Source organism: Rana temporaria, chromosome 5 (genome assembly GCF_905171775.1).
Source record: "Rana temporaria chromosome 5, aRanTem1.1, whole genome shotgun sequence".
Classification (NCBI taxonomy): domain Eukaryota; kingdom Metazoa; phylum Chordata; class Amphibia; order Anura; family Ranidae; genus Rana; species Rana temporaria.
Window position 1 is genome coordinate 101716858 of NC_053493.1, and position 24853 is coordinate 101741710.

A 24853-nucleotide genomic window follows, 5' to 3' on the forward strand; every position below is an offset into this window, starting at 1 on the left:
AACGGCCACCACCAGATGGCGCCAGCTCACATCTGGTGGTAATAACTTGTAATACCAACGGCTCACCACCAGATGGCGCCAGCTAAAAAAAAATATATATATATATTTTTTTTTATTATTTTTTTTTGCTCCCCTCACTTCCACCCTGCCTGCGGGCCATTTATAACTGGTCCGCGGGCCGCAAATGGCCCGCGGGCCGGTACTTTGAGACCACTGGTGTAGAGGTTGTGTTTCCTATTAACACTAGCTTTAAAGAAAAAAGACAATTCCTTAACATCAGTGCTATGAGCAGTGTTGATTTTTCTCTAAGTCTAGGATTATACTGGCTCAGTGAGTTCATAACATGATTGGCTTTCTCTGCTCTTGGGTTCTGCATTTTGCTCTGTGTTTTTAATTTTGTTATAAATCTTTCCTATTATGGCTTTATTTTTCAAGTTTCACTGTGAGCCAGGGTTTTAAAAGAAATAGTATTTAAGGTCTGAAAAATGTTGTGTTTAATATAATAATAATTTTAATGTAAATTAATTTGAAACTTTCCAAAAAAGGACTTGGACACCAAAGTTCTAGGTAAGGAGGTATCCACCTTACATTCACGTTAGAGTTGAAAATATGTTTATTGGAAATTTCGACATGTCAAACAGAAAAAGGACAATAAACATTAGAAGGCACAGTCCGCATACAGTCACAATAATGATTGGAGGGAAGAGTCAGCCAAGTGGCTATCGCCCACAGCTAGACTCTCACCAATAAGCATAACAACAGATATGGCAACAACTGTATATAAAATGAACTAATAATAAAGGAAATTATGTATGACCGCTAAGGTCTCTTCTTTTTAGCGGAGTTACATTCATGTTAGAGGTTAGTAGAATTATGTTCATATACTTTGGAGTGGTGTGCGTCATTACCATGGTAACCATGAACATGGACTGAGAAACTTGGCACTGCTGATAAACTTAGGTTCTGATGAAGCATGCATCTCCAAGGTAGAGAATCATGATTCTACCACTCTCCTGTATGAATAGCTAGTAGATGTACCTGCTTTGCCTTTGACAAAAACACCATTTGTGGAATGATATCTGTTTGGGATTTTGTAAATTAGAACCTTTTGATGACTCAGTAAGGTACAGTAGAACAGGAGTGTGATAACAATTATAGTGGGCAGGGAACAAAGGGAATTTATTTGGAACTGAAGGTAAAAAAACAAACCAGGCAATACTCCAGCCACCATATCTAAAGGATTGGTAAACTGCATTATATTACATTTTTGGTTTCGGGACTAATACCGATTTAATGAGGAGTTCACTACAAGGCAGACCACTTGAACTTCGTGCCCTGATGCGTTTTACTTGCAGTTAGCTTATTCATAGTGTAAGGAGATTGTGAGTGAAATACATCAGACGACAGAGTTCAAGTGGTCTGTCTTGCACTGAGCCATTCATTAAATCTTCTGGTACAATAATCTTTATTGAAAAATTTGCTGTAACAAAACAACTGGTGACCCAGTAATGAAAAGAAAGCAAAAAATAATGGCATTGGTTGATTGACATATAATGTAACAGTTTAGTGGGGTAAAAGCCTATAATATGACCTTTGTGAGACAGGCCGTGGGTCTGCAAAGGAGACCTACGTCTGAGGCCTCGTACACACGACAGAGTTTCTCGGCAGAATTCGGCGAGAAACTCGGTCAGAGCCTGATTCTGCCGAGAAACTCTGTCGTGTGTACACTTTCGGCCCGATGGAGCCGCCGAGGAACTCGTCGAGAAAATAGAGAACATGTTCTCTATTCTCTCGTTGTTCTATGGGAGCTCTCGGCCCGCCGAGCTCCTCGGCGGCTTCAGGGCTGAACTGGCCGAGGAACTCGATGTGTTTGGCACGTCGAGTTCCTCGGTCGTGTGTACGGGGCCTGAGGGCTTAGGAGCATACCATGGGGAGGTGGGGAAGTGGCAGAAATAGAAAGGGGGGGAATATATAAAGGGTGGGGGGACAGAGAAGGGAAGAAAGGATAAAGAGACGATAGCAGGGGAGAAAGGGGGGGATTAAGTTCCTGCAGGCTTGGGTTTAGGTGAAGTCGGTTATAAAATGGCCAGACTGGTCAGATGCAGGGTGGGGAGAACATATGACCACCAGGGTGTCCATACATATTTAGTATAAGAGTTGTGTAAAATGCTGGACATTTTTTTGTGAAACCATAAGGTTAGACAAAATGGTCTTCATTGGTTTCTTCCTAGTCCCTGGCAACTGTGCGTAAGGCCTTGTACACACAATAGGTTAACCAGAGGACAACGATCTGAAGGACCGTTTTCATCGGTCAAAACCGATCGTGTGTGGGCCCCATAGGTCATTTAACCATAGGTTAAAAGAAAGCCAACTTGCTTTAAAATTAACCTATGGATTCCTAACTGATAGGTCAAAACTGATCGTTAGTAGGCACGACCATCGGTTAAAAATCCACGCATGCTCAGAATCAAGTCGACGCATGCTTGGAACCATTGAACTTCGTTTTTTTTCAACACGTTGTTGTGTTTTACGTCACCGCGTTCTGACACGATCGGTTATTTAACCTATGGTGTGTAGGCGTGAAGGACCATCAGTCAGCTTCATCGGTTAACCTATGACAGCGGTCCTTCAGACCGTTGTCCCCTGGTTAACCTATCGTGTGTACGAGGCTTTAGGCAGCAATAAAAAGGTAGGTCGCCAGCTTTTGTTGGTAGAAAAATAAGCCCTGGATCGGGCAATGTAGCAAGACCAGTTTAGCATCTTTGCGGATGGGCAAATGGAACAAAGTATAAAGAAGAGCAAAAACCCTGGACTGGAAACCCGGTTAAAGGGGAGCAGGACCACCAGATATGAATAACATCTCTTTGTTGGCCGCATCCTCTGAAGCACCTCTTGCTATAGGATGGGTTTGAACTTGCTATATGGGCTGGAACCCAATACCATCTTAGGAAGACCTTATAGGCAGTCTCCAGAGTAGCAGGGTTAAAGTAAGCATGTTGCAATGAAGGACCAGGCCTTACTTCACTCCACTCCAATTCAGGTCACGTTCCCATCAGGATTTGTAGGAGGCAGCAGCAGGGGAATAAATGGTTTTAGGGGTGGTGTAGATCCTCGAGATGGTGCCTGTAGAACCAGGAAAGTGTAAGCAGGTGTGCTCAAAGGCCTTTTTTTTTAAGGGTAAGTAGAATTCCATCTCAGAGAGGTCACCCAGTGGCATAGTTGGGCGTAATGAAAAAACTCAGTGGGTGGTGCCTCGTGAGTTCCCTGGAATGAGGACCAGGAGGAGAAACGTAAGGAGGTGGTGAACCTTCGTGAATCCATGAGATAACCACCAGAAAAAAGATTCTGGTGGTTTGGAACATTCCAGAAATAGAGGGTTGTTGAAATGGGAAAGAAGCAGAAGGAAAGGTGTCAGGAGGTTTCCTGAGTAACGGACTGACTCCCTAGGTTTTAGGCTATGAAGCATGAGGGTGCCTAGAGCAGGAGGATGAACCTTATGGAGAAGCCATAATAAGGCCGATACAGGAATTGGGGTACAGTCGGGGAGTTCCAGAAGCAGCCCCAGAGGAACGTCCGAGATCGCATACAGTAAGGTTAGTTGGGAGATCTGCACTGCCAGATTGTATTTCGCTATATTAGGAACCCAAATTCCTCTTTGTAGTCTGTCCATATATAGTGGAGCAAGGGACCCCGGTGCGTTTATACTCCCAGATAAAGGAAAGTATCCTATTCTGTAGCAGGCATAAGAAGAAAGATAAGCACGAATGGCTAGAGTTTAGAAATAGTATGGGATTTTAGGAAGGATGGTAATGTTGACTGCATGGGACCACTCATTCATTTGGAGTGAGGCTGTCTTTCTTTTTTGCTGTCGCTATCTCCATGATGTTATCTCTCCTGACTTGATATCTAACAGGTATTTCACCAAATCCCTACTATTGAGGTTCACACAAAGTAATATACAGTGCCATGTTCATTACTTGTTTGATGCATAAGTGCCGTCTCTGTTGTTTTCTAGTTCCTGGCTTAATTTTTGACCATCCTTTAAATCTACATGAAGGTTCTTCTTCGGGGCTTTGCTCACAAACTGATAACCCATTACCTTTTATTTTTTGTTAAAGGAAGAGATCTTGCATTGCATTTGTAAACAGGGGTATAAGTTCTCCCTCCTATTGGTAGCAATATGTAAATCTGTAAAACAGATGTTGGAGGGGGTGTACTGGATGTCTTTAGTCCTCCCATTGTACATTGTTTAAAATTCTAAAACCCTCTCCAATCTTTCCAAAACAAAATTGACTGCAATTCCACTTTTGCAAAAAGAAAACTGGCAAAAAAGGAAAGTGTGCTCAATACAGCCAATCAGATGGTTGCTTTGATTTTCACACCTGCTAAGGAAAGTAGGTGAAATCTATTTAGCTGCTGTTGGAAAAAATAGTATCAATTTGTCCGGTTGTATCTAACCAATACTATATCTATCATTACACATGTGATAGCGTAAATGATATCCTCACGTGTGATGAGCAAGCAGACACAATGGTATAGACTCTCATTAACATGAAATAATCATGATCATGCCAGCAGGCTGCATTGCCAAGTGTTTTCTAATGCCATACCATGTTATTCTTGCAGCCAGTTGCAGATGGTAGATATCTGCCTTCCAAGTTACAGATGGAAAATATTGGTCCTTTACTTCTAATACATTGCCTGAGGGGAGAAAAAAAAATGATTTACTACATTTACATTGTATTTAGATTTTCTGTGTACTCAGACCTTGCTAAAGAAAAATACATTTGTGGTATTATAAGTTAGATAAAATCAGTGTATGTTCTAGGCTGTGTAAGTAGATGTTTACTGCACAGTACACAGGATTAGTATGTTGGGGAGATATTGTACCCTTTACCATAGGTTATACCAATATTAGAAGTCATTGAGGGTGTAAGTGACCATTAAACAGCTCCCAAGAGCTCAAATTGACTTAATAACTGCTGCAAAGTGGTGTATTATTCTGGATACGACATGGCTTCAAAGTGGATTTTGCACTTAAAATGCTAGGTCTTCTTATTTACCGAGCACCCCCTCCCCTATGCCAAAATGCTAGTGCCAAAGTTAGTTAATATACTAACCCTACTCCTACTTCTGTGGAGCCTATGTGCGAATCATGCTACCATCCTTCCAGCAAGATCTCAGGGGATGCGGATTAGCCCCAATCATGGGTGAAGATGTTTTTGCACTGTGCTATAGCATCATCACAAGATTTCGATGCATTCCCCCGAGATCTCATCAGAACGATGGTGACATCCCCCCTTGCAGGAAGCTGGGGGGAAGTACATTTATTAACTAACATTTTTAACCTTAAGTTTTCTTTTTATAGTAATTATAGGTGTATTTTATTTAAGCTCTGCCCTTCTACATCAAATCCTTGCCTGCTTTTCGTCAAAGTGGGTGCGGTTTATAGTTGGATGGGAGAGTAATGGGGAATGCAAGATACATAGTGTATGTGTATATATATATGTGTGTGTGTGTGTATGTATGTGTATATATATATATATATATATATATATCTCAAGCACACACTAGTGTACAGATATTATTTTATCTGTGTGTTTGCGCTACATGTACAGGTTTTCTCAGGTGTCCTTGCTTATAAATTTTTTTCCTCTCATTTCCCTTTCACAGTGTTCCCTCGGCTCAGAAGTAGCATTACGAGTAGGAGGAGAGTTCTTCTTTGATCCACAGGCAACAGACTCACCAGTGGATTTGGTCTTAATCGCTGGTGGAGTAGGAATCAATCCTTTGTTTTCTATACTACTACATGTTGCTGACCTTCACAAAGCCTTGGAGACAACAGGCAGAGGTTTCCGAATGGGGAATGTGAAGCTTTATTACTGTGCCAAGAACACTACCGAATTATTATTTAAGGTAACTACTGAATATGCATTAAATGTGCCAATTTATAGATTTCAGGTGTCCCCAGCAAAGGGTAATGTTAATGCTGCAATTTATAGTACAAAGTTATTATAGACGATCGTGTGCTTTCAGCCTCATGGCAGCTGTTTGGCGAAGGCCCTTTTCTGTCATAACTTGACTGTGCCCCTGTGTACAAAGCCAGCACTATAAAGGCTTTTCTTGGCCAGTGTGGTGTGGAGAATCTTGCATAGCCTACAAAAAGTCCTAAAGCCTAGTATACACAATGAGAATTATGGACGAATGATCGTGTTTTTTTTTTTTTTTTTTTGCATGCTAGTCTCCAGATCAAAAATGAAGACTAAAGTATGATAATTCTCATAAGACAGAATAAAAATTCGGAAGTGATGTCATGTGTTACCTTTGCCCAATGAATTGGAATGCCAGTTGTAAAGCAGGTGTTTGTTTCGAACATCATTACCTGACCTCATAAATGTTTTTAGGGCTGAATAAGCACAAATTCCCACAAAGCGAGTCCTGACCATACTTTCAAGTTGGCCCAAAAAAAAAAAACTGCTCAACTACTCAGGTCTAAAACACGACTTTCTTTATCGTACATCACGGGACACAGAGCGGCATATTCATTACTATATGGGTTATATGGAGTACCTTCAGGTGTTGACACTGGCAATCTCAAACAGGAAATGCCCCTCCCTATATAACCCCCTCCCATAGGAGGAGTACCTCAGTTTTTACGCCAGTGGGGTGCCTAATGTTTTCTGTTGCCAGGGTGCTATATGGGCCCAGGACAGTGGATCCTTCATAGGAACCCAGGGCCTGAAGGTCTAGACATCCCCACGGAGATGGGGGAAGATTGGGCCTCTTGCTTGGCAAAGTCCTGCGGCATGGAGCAGGTAAGTGAGGGGAAAACTTGCGGAACTTGGTTCTTAGCAGGTTTTTTTCTGGGGGGTCACAGGGGACATGCCTAAAGTTATGCACTGCATCTGGCAAACTAGTCACATATCATAAAGATAGGATGGCTCTATATGTATTATTCCCCATAAGATGTGACCTCCCTTGTAGTGTTGGAAAAGCATTGAGTGGGGCCTGTGTGATATAAAAATATATGTGTGTGTCAGAGAGCTGTGCTTACCTGCAAGCCTCCAGGCGATGCTCCATTCAGTCTTCCTCCTCAGAGCTGACCTCCTCATGGTTCCAGGCTGCAGGCTGCAGTTTGCTGGAACAGAGAGGTCCCTTCCTCCCAAACCCCCCCCCCCCCCCTGTCGGGAGGGGCATTTCCTGTTTGAGATTGCTGGGGGGGGAAGGGCGGGTCAGTGGCTTAAGGAAGGGGCGGCCCTTCCTTGTTTGTTCCATTCAATACTTTGGAACGGGGGAGGAAAGACCAGAGCGGCAGCACGGGGCGCCGAGGACACACAGTGGCCAGAAAGGATATTGCAGTCTTCAGAAGACTGTTTTTTCAAGCCTAGAAATAGGCTGTTTTCTTTTCCATCTCATAGTTTTTCTTTGCAATACTACTCAGGGGGACAGAATGTTTTTTCTTTCCTGGATTTGAAACAAAAACGAAAAAAAATAAAATAAAAAAAAAAGTCATCTAGGGGAGAGGAAGCATTTTTTATCCCCCAAACAGGTGTTTGGGCAATTAACTTTTATAGTTCCAAATACCAATAGGTAGCAGGTGTACCTTGGTATTGTACCATGGCATCCGGAGAGTCTAAGGTCTCGGACAAAGTTATGCCGCTGCTTTCCCCACAGGGAGCCTTGGGGCCATCGGGATCTGGGGCTGGAGCTGGCGCGGGTCAGTCCAACCCTAAGATGGTCACGGACGAGGTATTACTCACCTCTTTAAGAGAGATGGAGAAAAGAATGGGAAAAATGATAGCCACAGCTATGCGGGGCAGTAAACGGATTAGATCTCCGTCGCCCGAGCGCAGACCCTCAGAAGAGGAGGTCCTTTCCTCAGGGGAATTGGACGACCTCTTGGACAAGGACCAAGTAGGTTCAGGGATCGAAGATCCGGATACAGAGGAGTCTGGAGCAGTCTCCCAAGGGGAGAGCTGGTGGACTCAAGCCTTAACGGACTTGGTCCATAAATGCATTCAACTTGCCAGTACCAGATCTCCAGGTATCTACGGTTTCAGCTTTGGGCTCACTGAGGGCGCCTCAAAGCAATGCAGTATTTCCGATCCACCCTCTACTAGAGGGAGTTTTGTTCCAAGATTGGAACAAGCCAGAAAAATCTTCTTACCACCTAAAAGATTCTCTGCCCTATATCCTATGGAAGATAAATTTTCCAAGAAATGGGCTACTCCTGCAGTGGACGCAGCCATCTCATGTATTAACAAATCATTAACATGCCCTGTAGAAAACATACAGGTATTCAAGGATCCAGTTGATAAACGCTTGGAAGCACTACTTAAGAACTCCTTCACTACTGCAGGGGCAGTAGTACAGCCAGCTGTGGCTGCGATTGGGGTTGCTCAAGCATTATCGGATCAGGTTAAGCAGATGCTTAAACTTATTCCTGCCCAGCAGGCAGAAGAATTTTCGGATGTCCCTAAGGCCATATGTTTTACAGTAGACGCAATTAAGGATTCTATCCAGCAAGCGTCACGTTTATCGTTATCCCTTATCCATATGAGAAGACTCTTATGGTTAAAAAGCTGGGAGGCCGAGCCCCCATGCAAGAAGCTCCTGGTAGGGTTCCCCTTCCATGGAGGACGACTCTTCGGAGAAGACCTAGATAAATACATTCAAACCATTTCAAATGGCAAAAGTACTCTCTTGCCAACTAAGAGGAAGTTTCAGGGGCCTGCGTTTAAACGACAGCACTCCCCTGGGCAGGGGCCCTCTAATGCCAAACAGTATCGACGGCCTCCTGCGAAAGCAAACTTCGGCTTCAACAGCAAATCACAAGGACAGGCTGCTAAAGGCAGAAAGCAGTGGGTTCGCAAACCAGCAAACCCAGCCCCCAAGCCGACCTTATGAAGGGGCGCCCCCACCCACGAAGGTGGGGGGAAGGCTGCGACTCTTTTCAGAGGTTTGGGAAGCCAGCATTCCCGACGAGTGGGTACGGTCTTCCGTGGCCACGGGCTACAAATTAGATTTCCTAAGGTTTCCTCCTCTTCATTTCCAGGAGTCGAGGATTCCAAACGATCCGGAGAAAGGAGCCGCATTAATGTCGGCATTAAATCATCTACTTTCCCAGGAAGTAATAGTAGAGGTACCAGTCCTGGAACAGGGGCTAGGTTTCTACTCCAACCTATTCATCATCCCGAAGTCCAATGGAGATGTCAGGCCAATTTTGGACCTAAAGATGGTAAATACATACCTAAAGATCCGCTCATTTCGGATGGAAACCGTGCGGTCAGCAGCTACCACACTCCAAAAGGACGACTTCATGGCGTCCATAGACATAAAGGATGCCTACCTTCATCTTCCAATTTATCAGCCACATCAAAGATATCTACGCTTCATGGTGGCTTCGCGTCACTTCCAATTCGTGGCGCTTCCCTTCGGGTTGGCTACGGCCCCCCGGGTGTTCACGAAGGTCCTAGCTCCAATCCTAGCCAAACTAAGGATCCAAGGGGTCACGATCCTAGCATACCTGGACGACCTCCTAGTCATAGATCACTCGTCTCCCGGCTTGGAGCGAGCAGTGGCCCTCACGGTCCAATACCTCGAGAAGTTCGGCTGGGTCCTAAATCGAGAAAAGTCAGCTTTCCTGCCCACAAGGCAGTTGGAATATCTCGGCATGAGATTAGACACAGAACAACAAAGAGTGTTTCTACCTCTGAGGAAGGTCAAAGCCATCAAGGAATTAATCCTACTGGTTCTAAGCAAGAAGGAACCGACTATTCGCCTATGTATGAGATTACTAGGCAAGATGGTGGCCACATTCGAGGCGGTACCATACGCCCAGAGCCACACTCGCATCCTGCAGGCAGCCATCCTGTCAGCATGGAGCAGAAGGCCGCAGGCCTTGGATATCCCGTTGCCGCTCTCATCAAGAGTCCGACAAAGTCTGTGCTGGTGGTTAGACCCTCAGAATCTACTGAAGGGGAAGTCTTTCAGCCCAGTGGCTTGGAAGATAGTGACCACAGACGCCAGCCTGACGGGCTGGGGAGCAATTTTGGATGGTTGCACTCGCCAAGGTACTTGGGCAACGCCAGAGAAGCAGTTGCCCATCAACATCTTGGAGCTCAGAGCTGCTCGACTAGCCCTCAGGGCTTGGACGTCAAAATTGCAGGGGTTCCCGGTGAGAATTCAATCAGACAATGCCACGGCCGTGGCATACATAAATCACCAAGGGGGAACCAGGAGTCAAGCCGCTCAGAGAGGTGAGCTTGATTCTCCTATGGGCAGAGGCTCATGTGCCCTGCATATCGGCAATATTCATTCCAGGAGTGGACAACTTTCAGGCGGACTTCTTAAGCCGCCAGACTCTTTTGCCGGGGGAATGGTCTCTGCATCCACAAATCTTTCAAGCACTCTGCCAAAGATGGGGAGTGCCGGACGTGGATATCATGGCATCGAGACTCAACAAGAAGCTAGACAGGTTCATGTCCCGCTCAAGGGATCCGATGGCCTGCGGAACCGATGCGTTGGTTTGCCCTTGGCATCGGTTCAAACTTCTTTATGCGTTTCCCCCGCTCCAGTTACTACCCCGCCTGCTGCGCAGGATCCGGGTGGAGCACATACCAGTCATCCTGGTAGCTCCAGCATGGCCCAGAAGGGCATGGTACTCACTAATCTTAAGGATGGTAGTGGGAGACCCTTGGACTCTTCCTCTACGGCCAGACCTGCTATCGCAAGGTCCGATCCTCCACCCTGCCTTACGGCATCTAAATTTGACGGCCTGGAAGCTGAATCCCTGATTCTCAGGGGTAGAGGTCTGTCTCAGAAGGTAATCTCTACCCTAATCAGAGCCAGGAAACCGGTCTCTAGGGTGATTTATTACAGGGTCTGGAAGGCCTATGTAGGCTGGTGTGAGTCCAAGCGATGGCTTTCTCGCAAATTTACCATCGATAGAGTATTAAGTTTTCTCCAGCTAGGAGTGGATAAAGGATTGGCATTAAGCACAATCAAAGGACAGATTTCTGCTCTGTCAGTGTGGTTTCAGCGGCCGCTGGCCACCCACTCGCTGGTTAAGACCTTCCTTCAAGGGGTCTTACGTATTAAACCTCCAGTTAAATCCCCGCTTTGCCCGTGGGATTTAAACCTTGTTCTGTCAAGTTTACAGAAACAACCGTTTGAGCCGTTGGCTGAAATTCCTTTGGTTTTACTGACAAGAAAGTTAGTATTTTTGGTCGCCATAGTTTCCGCAAGAAGAGTATCGGAACTGGCGGCCTTATCCTGTAAGGAACCATATCTTATTTTTCATAAGGACAGGGTCGTTCTCCGCCCTCATCCTTCCTTCCTACTAGGGGTGCAACGGATCGTCATTGATCCGTGATCCGAACCGAAAAAGATTGATCCGAACCGCACACACGTGATCCGAGGATTGTTTTCTAAAAAAAAAAATATATAATAATTTGCGCATGTTCAGTCCACACACAGCGTGGTCATGGCGAACGGAGGAGCTTGAATGCCCCGCGTCATTTAAATCCCCATGTATGGGAGCATTTTGGCATCCCTGTCAAATATAATGATGAAGGAAAGAGGTTAGTGGATAAAACCGTGACGGTGTGTAGGCACTGTGGCACAAGAATGCCATATGACAGTGGGAACACATCAAGTATTGTCACTAGGGGTGCAACTGATCCGTACGGATCAGCACCTTCGGGTCGGGACACACAGCGATCCACGGGCCTCCCGGTCCATAGGAAAGGCCGCGGCTTCGGCCTAGCTATCAAAGCGGCGGCCATCGAGGTCCACCCGGCGCGGGGGATGCAGGCTGCTCCTCGGAAGTTTGTGGGCACTTGAGCTCAATATGTCATTGACTCCTAACAGCCCAGCGATGAGCTCCATGCTGCACCTTGAGAAATCCACACGGGGAGCCGCTGTTGCCGCCGCCGCACCGGGCGTCCTGCTGCTTGCCAGAGAAGAGAGAGGAGGCGATCGGGGGGATCTGTATGGACTGAGCACGTAGGGGGGATTTTCACTAGGCACACAGCACTCAGCCCGCCGATCAATGACACTAAAGGGATCTGATGATTGGGATAGTTCAGGTCACAGTAGGGAACTGATGACACCACTTTCGTACATGGGGCTGCGACTTCCACTTGGCTGCACATATAAGTATTGCGAGATGCAGTTATTTCAACACAAAACAGAGCTTATACGCTTAAATACAGTATTTGTAAATCTGACGGACTGTTTAAATGTGAAAATCAGAGGTGTTCTGTCACATTAGCAATAAACAGTCCGTCGGATTTCCAAACACTGTATTTAAGCACATAAGCTCCATTTTGTGTTGAGAAGAACTGTGAAATCTAAAACTCTGGTGGGTGTAACAAGATTTGTCTTTTTTTTTTTTTTTTGCTGATCCGAAATTGATCCGATCCGTGACTCCTGATCCGAGGATCGATCCGATCCGTGAGTTTTTTGATCCGTTGCACCCCTACTTCCTACCGAAGGTTGTATCCAGTTTTCATTTGAACCAGGATTTGGTATTACCATCCTTCTTCCCTAAACCTACTTCCAGAAAGGAAGGGTTGCTGCATACCTTGGATATCGTCAGGGCCATGAAGGCCTATCTTAAAGCTACAAAGAAGATCCGGAAAACAGATGTGCTGTTCATATTACCGGATGGGCCCAAGAAGGGGCAGGCAGCTGCAAAGTCCACCATTTCTAGGTGGATTAAGCAATTAATCACTCAGGCCTACGGCTTGAAAGGGTTGCCTCCTCCAGTATCATTAAAGGCTCATTCTACTAGGGCCATGGGCGCCTCCTGGGCAGCACACCACCAGATCTCTATGGCTCAAGTTTGCAAGGCGGCAACCTGGTCTTCTGTCCACACGTTTACAAAGTTCTACCAGTTGGACGTAAGAAGGAATTCTGATACAGCCTTTGGGCAGGCAGTGCTGCAGGCTGCAGTTTGAGACCCTCGGAATCCGGGGGCTCCTCTTTTTTGAGTTAAATTTAAAATTTAAGATTATTTTTCTCAACTAAGTTGGATTTATTATGATTTGAGTATTCTCTAAATTAAATCCTTTTGTCTTGGAGATGTTCTCCCTCCCCTCATTGTGAGCATTGCTTTGGGACATCCCATATAGTAATGAATATGCCGCTCTGTGTCCCGTGATGTACGATAAAGAAAAAGGGATTTTTAATACAGCTTACCTGTAAAATCCTTTTCTTGGAGTACATCACGGGACACAGAGCTCCCACCCCTCTTTTTGGGGACCATTTTGGGAGGCATACTGCTTGCTACAAAACTGAGGTACTCCTCCTATGGGAGGGGGTTATATAGGGAGGGGCATTTCCTGTTTGAGATTGCCAGTGTCAACACCTGAAGGTACTCCATATAACCCATATAGTAATGAATATGCCGCTCTGTGTCCCGTGATGTACTCCAAGAAAAGGATTTTACAGGTAAGCTGTATTAAAAATCCCTTTTTTATTGCATACATTTGTAAAGATATGTTGAAGTCACGCTGCCATGTGTAAAAGTGTTAGTTTCAAACTGATTAGAGCAGCTGCCATTATTTCCTTTTCTTCAAATTCCCACAGAGACACCCCAAAATTTTGTAGAAAGCCTATCTAGATGAAGAGAAGCTGTTTTAGCCACCTAGTGTGTGTGTGTGGGGTGATTGCTCCATATTAGAGTGGGTTTAAAGTATTCCCCCCCCCCTAAAATAACAAACATGTTATACTTACCTTCTCTGTTCAATCGCAATGTACGGTTCGGCCCCGAACCTCCTCTTCTGAGGTTCCCTGCCGGAGCTCTCGATGACTCCTCTTCTGTGTCTGCCACCATAGCACACTGCTTGATGTTGGTGCAGACAAGCAGGCTCGTTGCCAAACCAGGCTGTGGGCGTCTATTGACACACACAGTGCAGTTTGACACACTGCAGGGATTGCATTAAGGTAAATAACATTTAACTTTAGAACCACTTTAATGCCTATAGTTTTGGAATAGGCTATAGGCTGTCCAACAAACTCATGTAGATGTGATGATCAATTCAGGTGTCCACAAAACTATTTCCATATAGTGTGTTGTATTCCAGCTCCATGAATGTTAATGAGAATGGAGCAGAGATCAGAAGAGACCGCTTCACAGAGATGCACAATTATAAAATGGTGCTTGAGAAAAAACCTCATAGGAAATGGCAACATTCTAACTATTTTCTCCTGGATTATGCATGCATTTTAGTAGTGCACACATCAGGGAAAAATTGGATTGCAGGGAGCTGTACATAACTAAAATATACAGTTTGGGTCCAGTAACTTGGTTGAACATGTTGTTGGTTGGTCACATATGCAGACGTAATACAGCAAAGCTCCATTATCCTTATTCTGTATTTCCATACCATTATACCTATATGCTATATTTAAATTATTTAATCAGAAAAAAACATTTGCTTCTTGGCTGAAAATGAAATTGGATACCCAATATTACGTGAAATGTGAGAACTTACTATAATATGAAACAGTTGCTCACAAGTTAAAAATGGTTTTACCATGTACTACTTGTACATTCACACAGAAATGTAAATCAAAGTGCAATGGGGGTTTTAGCTCATTTGTACAGTTATCATAAAATGTTTTTTTACTTGATTCATATAAAAGATTAATCTCCAGAGCTAATCAAGAATCTGCATTGTAAATTTAATTATTTGATTATTTGTTCATGCTAGGCAAAACAAGTGAGCTAGAGTTTTGTTCCTTTGTTTTTACTGTCATTTTTATACTTTAGGAAGCAATGATTATGGCTTATTTTTTTATTTAACGGATGACATTTAGTATAGTGTGACTGTTATAGTATACCTGAACCCTAACTGGAAGACATTTTGTTGGCTGAATGATAAACTATTACCACTTTCTACTTTGTTTTATTCATCTCAGTGCTGTTGATCTTCTGTAGCCTCTTTCGGCCAATGAGAGTCAGACAACCAGTTCTCCAATAACCGAGCTCTCACTCTCTCTGTTGCATTTTTCAGAGAGAACTGCATCACAGGTTACATATTGCAAAATGCATTTTATGAATGGGCCTTGGTTTGCAGATATAACAGCCAATAGCAAAATCTGTTTTCATCTGTACATGAGCCCTTGTGGTAGGAATTGGGCTAAAATAGATGCCAGAATTTTTTTTTCATGTGAGGACAGGTACTTTATTTGTGTGAACATCCAGGAAAATATAAATCTGGTGAAGGCAAAACACATTATAGCTTTCTGTGAAATTAAAGCGGTTGTAAACCGCATATATAAATTTTTTTTTTTTTAAACCTGCAAGGCAAAAGGCATAATCAGCTAGTATGCACCGCATACTAGCTGATTATGAAATACTTACCTCGAAACGAGGTGAAGAACACTTACCTGGTCCACGCCGAGCGAGATGGTGGCTTGCATCCGACTTATATAGGCCTCACAGTCCCATCATGCTCCAGTAGCTACCTACGTGGGTAGGTACCACGTGGGTAGGTACCACGTGGGTAGGTACCGGAGCATGATGGGACTGTGAGGCCTATATAAGTCGGATGCAAGCCGCGCACCCGTCATTGCAGCGAGAAGAGGCGTCGGGTCAACACCGGGAGAAGGCAGAAGAAGAGAAGTGAAGAAGATGACGTCACAGAAGAGCGGACTGGCCGCCGCTAGTATAGCGGCGGCCAGCCCTGAAGGATAAGGCACCGGACAGCGGGAGGAAGAACCGGGGTGCGCCGAGTCAACAGCGGAGAGCAGCGAAAATAGAAGAAGACTCCTGAAGAGCGGAGAAGACCCCCGGAGAGCAGAAGGAGAGCAGAGGAGACCCCCGGACAGCGGAAGAAGAAGCCCCCCCCGGAGAGCGGAAGAGAACCAGACGGCGGTGAAGAAGCTCCCCGTGCTAAAAGAGCTAAAGAAGACAGGGGGGGCCTCCGGAGCAAACTAATAAATTATTTTAAAAACCCTGTGTTGTGTGTTTATTTACTTTAACACTTTGCCTCCAGGTGAATGGGTAGGGGTACGATGTACCCCATATCAATTCACTTAGGGTGGGGGGCCGGTATCTGGGGGCCCCCTTATTTGAGGGGGCTCCCAGATTCCGATAAGCCCCCCACCCGCAGACCCCGACAACCAACGGCCAGGGTTGTCGGGAAGAGGCCCTGTCCTTATCAACATGGGGACAGGGTGCTCTGGGGTGGGGGGGCCCCGCAGTGCGCTCCCCTGCCCCAGAGCACCCGACCCCCCCATGTTGAGGGCATGCAGCCTGGTACGGCTCAGGAGGGGGGGGGGCGCTCGCTCGTCCCCACTCCCTTCCTGGCCGGCCGGGTAGCGTGCTTTGGATACGGGTCTGGTATGGATTGTAGGGGGACCCCCTACGTCAGTTTTTCGGCGTATGGGGGTCTCCCTACAACCCATACCAGACCTAAGGGCCTGGTATGCTCCTGGGGGGGGAACCCATGCCGTTTTTTTATTCCAATATTGGCGTGGAGTTCTCCCTCTCAGGAATGCGTACCAAATGCCGATGCTAGAATTGGCGGGAATCCAAGTCGGATCTCCCGTCGCTTCTATGACGGCTTTGTCTCCATCGCGGCTGCCCTGCTCGGCGCTGGCTCCCGCGATGGGGCTCGTAGGTGGTCAATCTCGCCAGGAAAGGGAGCGAGATTGACACAATATCGCGGTCACCCACTGTACTTGTCCCCTTACTTGTACGTGTTGAGCTTTCATGAGTATGTGTTTAGCTTTGCAATGGGAGTCGTCCCTAATCTGTTATTGTCACTGTGTTCCTCTTTCAAACAGTCTATCGGAGGTTTGTTTATGGCTCAGTTCAAGTTTGTGTAATTTACTAAATAAGTACGCTAGCTTTATTTTCTCTTCGTTATCTAGCCCTGTGGCCATATTTAGTTAAAACTATTTTAATATCCCCCTTATATAGAATTAATGAGCAGCCCAGAGTGGGGAGACGACTGTCTATAAAATCCTAATTGATGTAGTAAGTATTCAGTTCATCAATGACATCTGCTTTGACCTCGGGGTCTTGCAATAACATCTCATTAAGACACCAAGTAGGTGTTCTAGATGGCTTTTGGGTAGGTAGAACTCTTGAAAATATTGGGGCATGCCTTAGGGCCGTTCAGGTCCGTCTGTCACGGACCTGAACGGCCGCTCCATGCATCACTATGGAGCGTCGGATGTCAGCGGAGACATGTCCGCTGACATCCGACCCGCTAAAAACAGATGTATGGGGGCCAAGTCCCCATCCGTCCATGCGGATCGGATCGGGTAAGATCTGATGAAAACGGACATGCTGTCCGCTTTCATCAGATCGCTCCATAGGACACAGCGGTGCCTGACAAGCCCCTCCCCGCTCAGTGAGCAGAGAGGAGCTTGTCATCCGTTGGCCCAGCGGAGATCTGCGGACTGATCTCCCGCTGAGCCGACAGGAGCAGGCGGACTCCGTAGGGACGGTGTCCGCCAAGTGTGAATGAGGCCTTAGAGACTGGAGTTACACTTTAACTTATTGTCAAAGCTAATGCTTTGCTTAATGTTGGTTTTGAAGAGCCAACAAGGTTGGTTCTCTTGTTCTGCCAGAGTGTCAGGAAGCACTCTGTAACAATTAGCAATGACATACAGCACTGGAATAGGCCTTAGGTAAACATCAATCTTTGATGACAAAAGAGGATGAGAGATGCTTGTTGTCATTGCAGCCTCTAAACCTGCCCACATATTATATGTGAACTTAAAGCGGTGGTTCCCCCTAAAACTAATTTCTAACAATAGATTCGTAAGACCCGTTACACTGCGGGTAGGCTGGCTTTTTTTTTTTTTTTTTCGTACATACCGAGATCTCCCCGTCTCGTCCCTTGGCGGTGGGCGTTCCTAGTTGATTGACGTTCCTCGGACGGGCGCGTACGTGACGTCACGACTTTCCGAAAGAAGCCGAACGTCGCTGCGCATGCGCCGTATAGAGTCGGCTCTATACGGCGCATGTGCAGCGACGTTCGGCTTCTTTCGGAAAGTCGTGACGTCACGTACGCGCCCGTCCGAGGAACGTCAATCAACTAGGAACGCCCACCGACAAGGAACGAGACGGGGAGATCTCGGTATGTACTAAAAAAAAAGCCAGCCTACCCGCAGTGTAACGGGTCTTACGAATCTATTGTTAGCAATGTGTTTTAGGGGGAACCACCCCTTTAAGTAAACTTCCGTGCAAAAGCAGTCCATGCATTTTACTATTTTCTGTGAGTAGAAAGGAACAAGCCTTCATCAGTCTGATGTTTTCCAGCAATTCCCCTGAAAGCCTTAGTGATCACTTTTGATTCCCATCCTTTGTCATGTTTGACCCCTGAGTTTTCTAGCTTAAATGTGTGAGGGGTATTGACCTTGTATTTTGACAGCTGTTTCCTTGGGAAAAAATGTAAACTCCATTAAACATAAATTCTACACAAATTATTAGCAATTGCTTTTGTGTTATGAGAATGGTGGATCATTCCTGCAACAATATATGTTGGCTTTGCCACTTGTAGCCTCACCCAGGGGTGCATGTGAAAAATGAATAGCTGTTGCTTAGAGAAATGTATTCAGTTTTATTGATGAATACAGAAGTTAGATCACAGCCAGTACACTGCCGACTACTTGTTACAGATGGTTTAAGAGAAAGATGTTTTTTTTGTACGAAAATGATCAGAATGTTTAAATGTCCTTCCAAAACATGTTGTTTGGTTTTAACATTTGATTTTAGACTGCATGGACTTAAAGGGTTTGTAAAGGATTTTTTTTTTTATCTTAATAGCTTCCTTTACCTTAATGCAGTGCTGTTTTCATGTCCTCATTGTTCGTTTTTGCTCTCAAGTTGCTGTAATTCTTCTCTGATCTCCACACTTCCTGGTTGTCTGTTTCCTGATAACCACAGTACTGGGAGCTTTCTCTCTGTGGTCACTAATCAAGGAGGTGTGATTACTGTGTGTCTAGAACCCCTCAGCACCAATCAGTTTCGTTTTACAAACCATTACTGCCCTGTTTTGGCTCTGTGGCTCTGTACAACAGAGGCAGGAAACAACATGCAAAAACGAAACTGGAAACTACAGGTACATTATATAATTGATTTTTATCTATTTTTAATCATTTTTAAAAGGAATCAGTTAACTATTATGTCTCTATACTCTGTAAACAGTCATTTCAGCAAAAAAAAATGTTTTATTTACAACTCCTTTAACCAAACAAAAACCATATACACTGTTGGAAATTTGTTTGTTCAAGAAAAATTCCATCCTGCTCCTTTAGATTTTCTAGTCACTGTGGTTTAAAACAAACATCGATTTGATCGACTAATGATCCAAAAATGAACAAGCTTTCTTAGGACCTTCTTTTCCTAAAAAAAAATTTGGGAAATTCTACCCATCTATGGCCAGCTTAAACAGGGTAAAAGTTGAAACTTTTACATTGGGATGACCACTTTCTATAAAGCTCAGATTTGCATATCTCAACAATGTTGCAGCTTGTAAAGGACAACAAACTTCCTTGAATATGGTGTTGTGGAGAGAAAATTACCAGAGCAGCTGAATTCTTCAAATGTTAGTGCTGGAATGATGTGAGGGGGACAACGATCACATAGATGATGTTCTGCGATGAGTCAAAAGTTGATCTCTAAGTTAAGTTGGGTACATACTAAGTTGGGTACATACTGGCCGAAAATCGTCCAGTTCAGCAGGAACCGGCTGACTTTAGGTCATTGTGTACAGCTATCTCCCCAACGACCGGTTTCTGTTGAAGGGACATGCTGGAAAACCCAGCATCCAATCAGCGCTCACAGCCAATGGCTGTAAACGCTGATTTGTTCATTCTGGGGGGGTGGAGGAGCCCGCTGTTGGCATTCAATAGAACAGCAGGGGAGATCTCCGCAACAAAATCACTTGTGCTGATATGCAATCTGTCATATTTTTTTTTTTTTTTAGTTCCACCTGCTGATTGAATGAAAAAAAACTGTCCGTGTATACCAGGCATGTCCAAAGTCCGGCCCGCGTGCCAAACGCGGCTCGCCCCCCGGTTTTGAATGGCCCGCCTGGTTATTTGGACATATATATCTTTTGTGTCCCCCGACAATCTCCCAGTGCCGGGGCCACAAAAGATGTCCCGTCTTCGGCACTGCCATTGGACAACTGTTCTGTCCATCAAAGGAGGCGGGACTTTCTATTAAAGAGGCCGCCGTGTAAAAAGGAGATTCTCCTGTAGGTAATCTTTGGTGCTCGTGAGTTCATTCCTGGCAATGGTGGGTGCATTCATTCCTGGCAATGGTGGGTGGGCATTGAACTTAATTTTTTTCAGCACGTCGTTGTGTTTTACGTCACCTTGTTCTGACACGATCGTTTTTTTTTACCTGATGGTGTGTAGGCAAGACTGATCATCAGTCAGCTTCATCGGATTACTGATGGAAAAATCCATCAGACTGTTTTCATCAGACGAACTGATCGTGTGTACAGGGCATTAGTGTTTTGTGTTCAGTTAATGGACAAATATAAGGAAGAGGTGAACTTAGGGGTGTAAAATGTATGCAAATATATACCTTCAAAGTTAGTAAAGGTTAATGTCAAGGCGGTGTTAACACATTTGTAGAATCGTGGCATAGGAGTCAGGGGAATGTTTTTTTTTTTGTTTTGTTTTGAATATTTATGTGCTGATAGTGGATAGATTCTCCTATTTTGGTGTGTTTTCTACCACTTTAATACTCCATAATTTGACACATGGGGGGCTGCATGATAGGTTATCAGTGAATTAGGGTAGAGTTCTGCATATGTGTTATATGTGTGGATATCTTAAAAAAATATTCTTTACCTTGTCCCACATCAGTAGTGAGTGCCTGACCAGGGAGCCAAGACAAGTGGGCTATTCTGAATGGTGGGGATGGGGGGTACATTACAGTGTTTATAGGAGTAGGGTGATGTTGCCCTTTTCCAGTTTAAATACAAGACCACATGTTGTACTGTACAGTTGAACCTCGGATTACGAGCATATTCCGTTCCAGGAGTATGCTCGTAGTCCAAAGTACTCGCATATCAAAGCGAGTTTTCCCATTGAAGTCGATGGAAACAAAAATAATTTGTTCCGCATTGACTTCAATGGGATACAATACTGAATGCGGCCAGAGGTGGGGGGGCGCCAGAGAGCGCCAAAAATGTCCGAAAAGGCCAGAGGACACTTCGGGAAGTTTCCTGCACCCCATACCTCAGGCCAAATGAGGAACTGCAGGCCAATGTTCAGCTTTTCTCGGCTCCTGCGCCCCCGTACCTCAGGCCAAATGAGGTACTGCAGGCCTATTTTCGGCTCTGCTCAGCTTCTGCGCCCCCGTACCTCAGGCCAAGTGAGGTACTGCAGGCCTATTTAGCTTGAATTCTGCTTGTCTTGCGAGTCAACACTTGTAAACAAAGTCAGAATTAAAAAAAAAAGTCGCTCGCAAATCAAAACGCTCTCAAACCAAGTTACTCTTAAACCGAGGTTCCACTGTATGTTACAAAAAAGATGTGAGGGACTGGTATACATAATACACAAACATAGTGAAGTAATTTGGAAACTAAAGGGCATTTTGATCAAGTTGGTAAAGCAATCCAAAATATGATAGATATGTTACCATGACTGACATGGGTCCAGAGTAGGGGCTAAGTGGCAGAAAATAAAGGATTCATGTAATGGGTTATTATGAATTACCAAGTAGCTTAGCTTTAGGAAGAGTAAAGCTATTTTTTTTTTTTGTTAAGTAATTTTAAACCACCCGCGATTGCCCAGTAACTGAGCAGGACCGTGGATCTCTGTGTGTAAACACAGAGATCCACGTCCTGTCAGGGAGAGGAGACTGATGCTGTGTCCCTTGTACATAGGGACAACCATCGGTCACCTTCCCCAGTCAGCCCCCTCCCCCCACAGTAAGAATCACTGCCAGGATACACATTTAACTCCTTCCTCGCCCCCTAGTGTTAACCCCTTCCCTGCCAGTCACATTTATACAGTAAGCAGTGCATATTTATAGCACTGTTCACTGTATAAATGTGAATGGTCCCAAAAATGTGTCAAAGGTGTCCGATGTGTCCGCCATAATGTCGCAGTTCCAATAAAAAATCACAGATCGCCGCCATTACTAGTAAAAAAATAATAATTATGTCCCCTATTTTGTAGGCGCTATAACTTTTGCGCAAACCAGTCACTATACGCTTATTGCGATTTTTTATTTTTTTTACTAAAAATATGTAGAAGAATACGTATCGTAATTAAAAAATATTGGGCCAGATTCACGTAGAATCGTGGCGGCGTAACGTATCCTAGATACGTTACACCGCCGAAATTTTTCATCGCAAGTGCCTGATTCACCAAGCACTTGCGATGAAAACTACGCCGGCGGCCTCCGGCGCAAGGCGGGCCAATTTAAATGGGCGTGTGCCATTTAAATTAGGCGCGCTCCCGCGCCGGACCTACTGCGCATTCTCTGTTTCTTAACTCCCGCCGTGCTTTGCGCTCCGTGACGTCATTTTTTTGAACGGCGACGCGCGTAGCGTACTTCCGTATTCCCGGACGGCTTACGCAAATGACGTTAAATTTTGAATTTCGGCGCGGGAACGACAGCCATACTTTAGACAGCAATACACTTGCTGACTAAAGTTAGGGCACCAAAAAAAACGACTAACTTTGCGACGGGAAACTAGACTAGCGGCGACGTAGCGAACGCGAAAAACCGTCGTGGATCTGCCGTAAGTCCTAATTTGCATACCCGACGCTGTTTTACGACGCAAACTCCCCCCAGCGGCGGCCGCGGTACTACATCCTAAGATCCGACAGTGTAAAACAATTACACCTGTCGGATCTTAGGGATATCTATGCGTAACTGATTCTATGAATCAGTCGCATTGATAGAAACAGAGATACGACGGCGTATCAGGAGAAACGCCGTCGTATCTCATTTGTGAATCTGGCCCATTGTGTTTTTTCAATATTGCCGCTCTTTTTTTGTTTATAGCACACAAAATAAAAAACGCACAGGCGATCAAATACCACCAAAAGAAAGCTCTATTTGTGGGAAAAAAAGGACGTCAATTTTTTTTGGGAGCCACGTCACACGACCGCGCAATTGTCAGTTAAAGCGACGCAGTGCCGGAAAGCTGAAATTTCGCCTGGGCAGGAAGGGGGTATATATGCCCAGTATGCAAGTGGTTAAAGTTTGTCAAAGGCATAGCTTAAAAATATTCAATACACAAGTTTTGCCTCTGAATGCATGATTAGTGCATGTATCTGACTGTAAAATGATGCTTATCTCACCATACTGCTTCTGTCCCTTACTATTTATAGCAGTGATATGTTTAATGCTCTTGTTGCTTTTGCTGTTATGATTAAATTAGCATATGTGTGGCATAGTTCTATATGGAACAACACCCCTTCATGTTTTGCCAGCAGTAATGCTCCAGGAAAACCCTGTTACTTTTATATTAGCTATACTTTTCTGTATTTTAGAGGCTTTGTGTGCAGCCATTAATGTCTGCTCCAGAGGACATACCATCAGCATGACTGCAGGAAAGCAGAGCGTGGTCTAATCCTACTGCAGCTCTGCCAAACACATTTTTTATAAGTGCCTATGGAGTTGGCCATTATCACCTAAACTGTATTTTGTTTCACAAACAATTGTTCTATAAATAAGATAAATATGGATATTACAATTAAAAAAATACAGTATATCACAAAAGTCATTACACCCCTCATATTTTATTATATCTTTTCATGTGACAACACTGAAGAAAATACACTTTGCTACAATGTAAAGTTGTGAGTGTGCAGCTTGTATAACTGTAAATTTGCTGTCCCCTCAAAATAACTCAACACACAGCAATTAATGACTAAAGAGCTGGCAACAAAAGTGAGTACATCCCTAAGCGAAAATGCCCAAATTGGACCCAAAGTGTCAATATTTTGTGTGGCCACCATTATTTTTTAGCACTGTTTTAACTCTCTTGGGCATGGAATTCACCAGAGCATCACAGGTTGACACTGGAGTCCTCTTCCACTCCTCCATGATGATATCACAGAGCTGGTGGATGTTAGAAACCTTGCGCTCATCTGCCTTCCGTTTGCGGATGCCCCAGAAATGCTCAATACGGTTTAGGTCTGGAGACATGCTTGGCCAGTCCATCACCTTTACCCTCAGCTCCTTTAGCAAGGCAGTGGTCATCTTGGAGGTGTGTTTGGGGTTGTTATCATGTTGGAATACTGCCCTGCGGCCCAGTCTACAAAGAGAGGGAATCATGCTCTGCTTCAGTATGTCACAGTCCATATTGGCATTCATGGTTCCCTCAATGAACTGTAGCTACCCAGTGCCGGCAGCACTCCTGCAGCCCCAGACTATGACACTCCCACCACTATGCTTGATCGTAGGCAAGACACATTTGTCTTTGGTACTCCTCACCTGTTTGCCGCCACATATGCTTGACACCATCTGAACCAAATAAGTTTATCTGGGTCTCATCAGACCACAGGACTTGGTTCCAGTAATCCATGTCCTTAGTCTGCTTGTCTTCAGCAAACTGTTTGAGGGCCTTCTTGTGCATCATCTTTAGAAGATGCTTCCTTCTGGGACGACAGTCATGCAGACCAATTTGATGGATATGGTCTGAGCACTGACAGGCTGACCCCCCACCCCTTCAACCTCTGCAGAAATGCTGGCAGCACTCATACATGTATTTCCCAAAGACAACCTCTGGATATGATGCTGAGTACGTGAACTCAACTTCTTTGATCGACCATGACAAAGCCTGTTCTGATTGGAACCTGTCCTGTTAAAACGCTGTATGGTCTTGGCCACCATGCTGCAAGGTTTTGG

The 24853-nt window shown here is 44.9% G+C and overlaps 1 protein-coding gene across 1 annotated transcript in view; it reads left to right on the forward strand.

The window, feature by feature from the left end:
- The window catches only part of OXNAD1 (oxidoreductase NAD binding domain containing 1), a 119159-nt gene that overhangs the window by 66518 nt on the left and 27788 nt on the right, over nt 1-24853 (forward strand). The window contains exon 7 of the mRNA XM_040352953.1: nt 5674-5916. Coding sequence (XP_040208887.1) covers nt 5674-5916 — 243 coding nt within the window. The remainder of the gene's footprint in view (nt 1-5673; nt 5917-24853) is intronic.